Source organism: Solanum dulcamara, chromosome 10 (assembly GCF_947179165.1).
Source record: "Solanum dulcamara chromosome 10, daSolDulc1.2, whole genome shotgun sequence".
Classification (NCBI taxonomy): domain Eukaryota; kingdom Viridiplantae; phylum Streptophyta; class Magnoliopsida; order Solanales; family Solanaceae; genus Solanum; species Solanum dulcamara.
Genome location: NC_077246.1, coordinates 38,092,413 through 38,101,391, shown reverse-complemented (window position 1 = coordinate 38,101,391; position 8,979 = coordinate 38,092,413). Strand labels below are relative to the sequence as shown.

The window sequence follows — 8,979 nt, the reverse complement described above, 5'->3', positions numbered from 1 at the left end:
CTTTGTTAGGTTTTCAATTCTTGACTAGCTTATTAACAATATGGAAGCAATTTACAAGTTGTATGTCAAAGAAACTTAATCGAAACCGAATAAATCAGAATAAGTGGTGTTTACAAAACTGTCACCCACGTATGCCAAGAACTATCCAAGCATTCATGGGTAAAATTTCATAATGTAAAGACACTCCCATAATACATACACCACTCTCAGTTAAACCCTCCGCATCCCATAGCCATGGTGATCAACAGGTGGAGTTTACAGAGATACTACTAAGAAATCACAAAAAATACGTTTCGGATCAAAATGGAATAGAGCAGGAGGGACAGAAATATGGCAATCAGCAAAGCTAGAACTAGCACTTCTATTCCATATAAATGAAAATGATGCAGACACAGCAACTCAATACCACAAAAGTAGTAGCGCATTACAAGAGCCCAAAAATTGAGAACAATACAATGGATCAGCACAATCGGGCGTTCCACAGAGCAAGGGACTACAAAGGCTAAAGCTGCCTGTGTAAAGCTCACACCCCTGTTTTGCGCAATTCAGTAGCACCATGGGCAAAGTGGCACCTTTCTCCAAAAGTGCAAGAACCTTTAGCAAAATTTTCGCACAGCTTAGTCTTGTAGTTGCTAATTGGAGGTGCAGGTCCACCCTGTACTGCAGGTGTTCTTCCCGGGCCACCAACTGATCCAAGGCTGCTGATCAGCTCTCTCACCATGGTGCTAGCCTGTGAAATTTGTTCAAATGTGCCTTCAAGCTCAATGTTCCTGAGATTTTTATCTATTTCATGCTCACGGATTGCCAGCTTGGCTCCTGTCTGCCGACAGATCTGCTTAGAGTTCACTCCGCCCTTCCCAATGATGGCTCCCGCAAGGGAAGCATCCACGCTGATCTTCGCAGTGGCTGAAGTACCAAAGCTAGCAGCAGCTCCTGAAACAGGAGGTTCCATTCGCCCACCAAAACGGCCAGGAATAGGTCCAACACCCATGGCACGTGGATCTTCTTGTGATTGCACAATAGGTTTGCCAATTTCCCACTCCCCATGAGCAAAATGGCATTTGTCCCCAAATTTGCATCCCTCAGCTGTGTTGAACTTGCTGCAAATTTTGGTTTTCACAGCAGGAGTATTCCCATTAGCAATAGGTGGTGGTGCTGCATTCCTTGATGCTGGAGATGGTGCTATATTCATCATCTTGGCCACAGCATTATAGCCACCAGGAACATAATGAAGAAAATGGCAGTTCTCACCAAAAGGGCAGCCAGCAGTGCTGCATAAGAACAAGATCAACTTCAAAAACCCGCCTAAAAGATCTCTCATCTCATTTAGCAGCATGGATAAGGCAGACAGCATATCGCAAGCAGATAATCACTCTTTCCACACAACTAGACTAGAATATAAGCACAAGTACACTCTCTAGATACAATGCAAATGCTCCAATTACACCTAACAAAGCTATAGGGGTCTTTTTCCTGGGCTATCAAGTGAAGTTATCAGGTTTGACAGTCATCACTTAAGATCGATTTAGTCATGTAAGCCAGCTGCATTAAGTAGGGCGGAGAGAGCCTAGAGTTATATAATATAATTTCCAAAGACAATGAGCATCTAAGATGACTGCATGAAGCAGGATTGGAGGGTCCAGGGTTATACAATCCAACTTCCCAGAAGTCGATGAGCGCCTCTTGCTTTTTCCCGCTCGAAAGCAGAAGTAAAGACTATTAGCTTGCACCAACATTAAATGTTGTTAAAAACACCCAACAAAAAGGAGACAGAAAAATCAATTAAAATAATACCCATCCACCCTTGCAAAACTTCTCTAGCTTACAAACTTGGCTGGAAAAAATAAAAATACACAGAAAGCTAAGCAGCCTGGCTAGACTTAAATGAGTTTCAAAAATAATTAACGCATAAAACTCCCTCATCCATAGACAAAGTATCAACACTTCTAGTGGGGAAATGGATGGCAAATCAACAGCCAAGACCCAAATAGTAAGAGACCAGTTCCATCTGATCTCATTATTCTTTTAAAATCAAAATAATATCTAAAGCATATATACTTCTATGTTCTTCCAACAGTCAAAGGGGACTCAGAAAACTTCACTGCAGAACTATTCACATGATTAACAAAAACTGCTAGAGGATGCACGAACGATCAAGGTAAACAGAACTGGAGCTTACAGATTCCCAAGTATTTCCATCTCAAGACTTTTAACAGTAATTCACCTATTAGGATGGTAAACCAACTTAGAATAGCTCTCAGACTGCCAAAACAAGTTCAAAAGATTATAAGCATCAAAACCATTCGTATTAGCTGATACACAAGAGTTAAACCAGAAAAGTCAGTTTACCTCGGTAAATACAGGAAGAATCATATACATTCTATCTAAATATATTACAGAAAGGACAATAACAACAGTCACAGTAATTATTAGGCAGACAATTACATGATTATTGGAACATAAGAAACCATAAATGTCACGGAGTAACCAAATTGTTTTGTCACTCCATCTCCATTATAGCTGGGAATGCTAAAGATTGTTAACATTAGCTTGTATGTAAACCTTATAATTTCTCCAAATACGTAATAGCTGACAATATTATCTCAGCAAAAAAATATCATCATTATGCTTTTAGAGCAATAGGGAATCTCATGAGCAGAATATTTTCTTTTGCCGCTTGTGCCAAGAGTAGTAGTACTAGAAATTGTGAATTGTTGCACTGGACATCATTTGAAGTCCACAATAAAGTGAAGTTTAAGCTTCAATATTACATTAGATAGGCAAAGATTTGAACCTGAAAAACTTCGTGCACGGCTTTGATTTGCTTCCTATACCACTTGATAACGAGTCCATTTCTGTTGCACCAAATTAATTAATTTTTTACCAGTTAGAATTTAGTAAGTTGTTTAAAGACCGATGCTAGATTAAAATTAGACAGACATCATATTTTTTTCTTACCAGCATAACAGTAATTACCTTGTGATATAAGGTGAATATTATAAGATATTCCACTCATCATACAGAGCATATATTAAATTTTAATTCAGAGGTTCTTTAGGGTTTTCTATGCAGGTGCAGACCCATGAGTACCCTTAGCGGTGCTTAAGCACCCACCAACAATTCTTGTTAATTATGTAGAAGTTTCTTAAAATTATGCCATGTAGAATGAGTTAGCACCCATTGTCCTGGAGAAGCTGGGTGCTATGGCCAAAAGGTGGGATTTTGGTTGCAAGGTCAAGGGTTCAATCCTTCTTTTGAAGGATATCTTCTAATATATTTTATTTTATTTTGCTTGTAGCAAATGTAATCTGATAATTGTTCACATAATGTTCTATCTTTTCCTTTCTTTTTCAGCCCAACTTTCACATTAATCTTTCTTTCCTTTAATCACATCTCATTCCTTGTTCTCTTTTTTTTTCCTCTTCTAATTTTTCCTAGTTTAAGTTAAATTTAGACAAAATAGATTTATCTTTCTCACTCATTTATTTCCCACTTTCTAACAAGTTGGTGCAGAAACTAAAACAAAATCAACTAATGACTTCCATCTTATGAGAAAGCCCTTCTAAAGGCAGGTCAGCAATTTCTTACCTAAGAATTCATTTATTTATCATATTCACATTTCTTCCTTAGAGTAGGTTAATAATTATGCTGAACTGTTTTTAGAATATTTTAGAACTTTTTATTTTTAAATTGATTGATAAGTTTCCATTACTTTTACTTTAAATTTTAGAAAAATAACAGGTGAAAACAATATAAACAAATATTAAAGCATGAAATTAGTTTAATATACTTTAAAATGATATTAACCAGATCTTTGATTAAGAGAGACCAATTCTTTTAGATAGAAAATATAATGGTAGGTTAAAAAGTGAAACAGAAAATGAAACAAAGTTACTGGGACATATCACCTTCCTATACTTTTGGAATTTTTTTCTATCAAGCTCCAGGCTCCCATAATATAATTGTACATTTTTTTATTTTGTAAACCTATCTCTTCTCGGATATTATATAAGGTTAGAAAAGTATGACCATCAAATAAGATCAAAGAATATCATAGCAGATGTCCAATTTGGACATTTCAAATTATTTAAAATTCATTATTAAATTGATCTTCACATACTCTGTATTTGTTTAAAACACAATATTCTCATGTACGGAATTTTCTTTTTCATATTTTGAAAATGACCATAGGAGATATCTAACCTATTAATTTGGTTTAATGATCATATGAACCAAATTTGAATTGATTATACATAATTAATCCAAAATCAGCTAAACTAAAAGATTATATACCTTTTTACTATGATTATGTGATTAGTTTTAGGTTTACCCTTAATGCAAGAAGAACAACCATTATCTTTAAATCCTAGATCCACCATTGTTTCTATGTCTAAGATAAAACTATTGCTTAATCTCAATTTCATCCTTTCCGGTGACGCAATATACTACCCCTTTTTAAACTCTCTGCAGCGCAACTTATATGTTTATATAATAACATCCTTCCTGTTTTGGGATATACAAAATATTCCAGCACATTTTAATATTTATACAAACCTTTTCACTGTTCAAGAATTCAAATTTATTTAACAAAAAACACTCAAGAATAATAAATTTTGCTTGCTTTTTTTTCTCAACTAATCTAATTTCTCAACTACCACTCTATATTTTCTTTCATTGCCAATAATAAATCAAATAAATACCCCAAACTCCTTTGCAGTCAGCTTTTTATCAAAACAAAATTCTATTTTTCTCTTAAAGATGCGACATATCAATAAAATTCCTCCATGTAGGCGAAAGAGGTATAATAAACTTTACCAGAAATAGAATAAAAATGCTTCTACAACCAGTCCATAACATCACATTAGAAAAGTTTAAACAAGAGAGTTGAAAGCAACAGTAGATCTAAGATGTTGTAAAGTAAAAGCACAAAATACAAACCTGGCTTAGCCTTCTTAAAACCACCATTGGCATTCAAACCAGCTTCATTCCTGTTTCTCTTGCGGATATCCATTGCAAGTAACTAACAGATCCAAGTCCTACTAGACGAACTTAAATTACGAAAATAATGATAAAGTAGAAACAAAAAAGGACTAAATGATGAAGAAATAATGAAAGACAAAAAAAAAAGCAGAAGAGAACAGGCTGGGAATTAGGGTTTTTTCTCGAAGGGAAAAAGAAAGGTTGTGGCGGTTGAAGAGAGAAGCAAAAAGCATGATTTTTAATAAATAAGAGTAGAACAAACAGTACCCCGAAATGATGGAGTTAAGGGGTCCTTTCGTTTACGGATAAGGTGGATATTCCAACATTAAATATACTCTATAATTTATTTAATTGTAATGTAATACCAATAATAATATGTGAGAAAGTTGTTTATCATAAATTCGGAATCCAAGTAAAATATTAGTACTATAAAGCAGTTTGGAAAAAAATTAGAAAGAAAAAGTCATTTTGTTTGATTAAAAATATAAACCTACCCTATTTATCAAAACATCATAAAGAAATACTAGTAATGTCTACAACGACGGAGAAAGGAATCCAATCCTATGATTTATTAGTGGATTCCGCTCGCGAGTTCCTCGAAATTGAGATTTGGGAGCCACGTGCTCTTGCGATATCAGCTGAGAAAATCTAGTGAAGTGCACCTGACTCTATTTGGGCGAGAAAATGCCCTAAATGGCCATGAATTATTGAAATAGATCTAAAATAGTTTTTTAATTACAATGATCAGCTTAAGTTCTTTAACTATTTAAAATGTTATTTAGTTTGGTCTTTTAATTATATAATTATTATTTTTAGTTTCTTAATTATATTCTTATCGATTTTAGTCTTTTAGGTATTTAAAAACTTATTAGATTTTGTCTCTGTCTATTTTTTATACAAATAGCTAAAGGCTTATATTAACAGAACTTAAGCCTCGTTGAAATTAAATATTTAACCCATTTTTTCAGTTGTTTCTCTATCCTTGCTACTTTTTCTTCAAATTACTTTTCTGAAAATAACCTTAACCTCAATTATTCAAAATAAAATTCACGAAGAAAGAAGACATAAGTCTTGTTTCATTCAATGAAAAATAAAAATGAAGCATATTATTGTTATTAATGAGTTGAAAATGATAAACTTTATTATATAAAGAAAAAATTTATTGCCTGTTAGGTGCGGGGAGAGGTTTCATATTTAATAGAAATGAATTTCTTGCATTGAGAATAAAATTAAAATTTCTTTATTCACATATTTTATTCCAAATTTTGTACTCCAACGGCTTTATTGAATGGAATTTGTTTAATTTTTAAAAGTTGAAATTTATAAATGGTAGATTTGCAATTTCTTTTTTTAATTTTTAAATGGATTGGTTTTATTATTCTGTTCATTTTATTTTACGTGGAGAAATCTGAGAGATAAGATCAAATCTTTTATTTTTTTGTATGAAAAATAAAATTAAAAAAGTTCACGCTGATTATGAACCATGAACTGATAAAAAAGAGAACATAACATATTCAAGTCATTAGCGACAATAATATGCTTCATTTTATCCTCCATTAAATAAAATCAGGACTTATATCTTTCTTTCTCATTAATTTTTTTTGAATCTTTGAAGTTAGGTTCTTTTCATAAAAGAACTTAAAGAAAAAGGGGGGGGGGGGGCGGAGGTGAGACAAACAACTTGAAAAATGGGTAAACATTTAATGTCTGAGATGCATGAGTTTTGTTAATATAAACCTAAGTTATTTGTATAAAAGATAGACAGCGAGCAAACCTGATAAATTTTTGAATACGTAAAGAACTAAAATCGGCAAGTGTATAGTTAATGGACCAAACTTGATAACGTTTTGTATAGTTAAAGGACTAAATCCGATAAATATATAGTTAAAAGACTATTTTAGACCTACTCCAATAGTTCAGGGACCATTTATGCTATATTCTCCTATTTGGGCTTTGGGTGTTTTGAGTTCGGAATGTACGTAGGTATTTGGATATATGATTTTATCTCGTTATTTGAAATTATGAGATAAATTAATATTTGGACACACAATTTCATTTTATGATTTCAAATCATTAGATAAAATCTCAAATTCTCAAAAAAAAATTGATTTGAAAATTTCATATCATGATTTCATATATTTCAAATACAATAATTGACCTACAAATTTATATTTTGTAAAAAAAATATTATTTTATTCTATCAATTATTTATTTCATATGTAAAAAAATATTATAATTGATATTATTACTCTTATCAATTTTAAATCATTCATATCGGATATAACTATTACTTTCACCAACCAAATTTATTGTCACTTCAAACCAACTCCTAATATGTGGGAGGATTGTATTAAAGACTAGGGGTGGGTGTTGATTTTTCGATGTTTGATTTTGAAAAAATATGCACCAAATATTAAATCAGACTAGTTCAATTCAATTTTTTCAACTTCGATTTGATTTAGCTTTAAAAAAAATATTTAAATCCAAATGAAAAATAAAATGAGAACAAGTTATCAAATAAATGCAGTCATGCTAATTGCTAATTGGCAAGTTACCGACATTCAATACAATTCAATAATTTCTAGCTTAGCAGCAAGCAAAAATCCAATAATTTCGGTGTTATCAACATTCAACATCTAAACTAGAAGATACTCACAACATGCAGTAGCCAGTAGTCATGTTAATTGTTAATTGGCAAGTTTCCAGCAGTGGTCAACGGGCATGAGAGTGAGACGATGATGACTGAGGTCTGTGACGATAGTGACTAAGGTTTGTGAGTGTGAGGCGTGAGAGAACAGAGAAGAGAAGCGAGGGAGGTTGTGAGGGGCTGAGGGCTTTGAATTTTTAGTTTTGATTTAGGGCACCAAATGTAAATAGGGCCAAAATCTGAAATGGTTTGGGTTTTAAATTAAATTGCTTTGGGTCGAACAAAATATATTATTAAATGTACTTGAAAATATTATTTAAATTTATTTAATAAACTTTAGTGCATCGAAGATTAATGACCCTTACACCGAACACCGAATTAAAAAACTGAATTTTCAAAAAAAAAATTAAACCAAACCAAAACACCAATGAACATGAACTGAAAAATCAAATTAATTCGGTTTGGTTCGAATTTTCAATTGTTTGATATTTATCCTCACCTCTATTAAAGAGTACACTACAACCTATGTTCAATTTTATTTTTTATTTAACTAAAGTTCGATCAACAAATATTGTATTTCTTTTTAGAATAACTTTTTGATAGTGTTTTATACTTTTGTTATGAACTTTTGCTTATTTAGTAAGAATGTATACACGAATTGGGGCAATTTTGATAGTTTTCACAACTTATAAATTTTTATGTTTAATGAGCAAAAAATACAACTTAAAAATTTGAATTGCATGTTCTAATAAAACCATAATTTTATCTCATATGATTTCATTTTACATGACCAACCAAGCCCTAAATAAAAAAAAGTAATTAGATAACATACAAAAATAAAGTTTATAAAATTTTACGCACTTATTAAATGTAACAACAATATATCCAGTGTAATTCCACAAAAATTAGAGTATAGAAAATGTAAAGTATACGTGGAGCTTACCACTACCTTGAAGTTAAAGAGGTTGTTTTCGAAAGACCCTCAGATCAAAAAAAAATATAGGCCAAAGAGTGTAGAGAAAGAAATACGAAAAAGGCAAAAATCCTTTCAAAATATTATAAATCACCTATCAAATCATCCTAAATAAAATTCATAATAGGATAAAACAATAATAGAAGTAAAACAAATCATAGATAATAACCAAACTAAAAGGACAAAAAAACTTTAAGATTAAATACCACGACTAATAGTATGACTAATATTATATAAGAATAAGCGAGACAATGTTCAACTATCTAACTAACCTCCTATCCTAATTTATGTCTTCTATAACCTCCTATTTAAGGTCATATCCTCGGTAAGCTAAAGCCATATCATGTCTTCTCTAATCACCTAACCTCAATACTTCTCC

At 32.1% G+C, this 8,979-nt stretch overlaps 1 protein-coding gene across 2 annotated transcripts; it reads right to left on the bottom strand.

Moving 5' to 3' along the window:
- Positions 1 to 264: 264 nt before the first annotated feature.
- LOC129870690 (zinc finger CCCH domain-containing protein 14-like) lies at positions 265 to 7,853 on the bottom strand. Of its 2 annotated transcripts, none has more exons than XM_055945536.1 (4): positions 7,637 to 7,853; positions 4,939 to 5,036; positions 2,795 to 2,855; positions 265 to 1,271 (listed from the first exon to the last, which is right to left on the bottom strand). In XM_055945536.1, the coding sequence occupies exons 2-4, from the start codon at positions 5,009 to 5,011 to the stop codon at positions 524 to 526; spliced, it is 882 nt and encodes a 293-aa protein (XP_055801511.1). In that variant the 5' UTR covers positions 5,012 to 5,036; positions 7,637 to 7,853; the 3' UTR covers positions 265 to 523. The 2 variants fall into 2 exon arrangements, with proteins under 2 accessions (XP_055801511.1, XP_055801512.1); XM_055945537.1 differs by lacking the exon at positions 7,637 to 7,853 and adding an exon at positions 2,180 to 2,262 and having other exon boundaries at positions 4,939 to 5,008.
- Between the last annotated feature and the right edge of the window lie 1,126 nt (positions 7,854 to 8,979).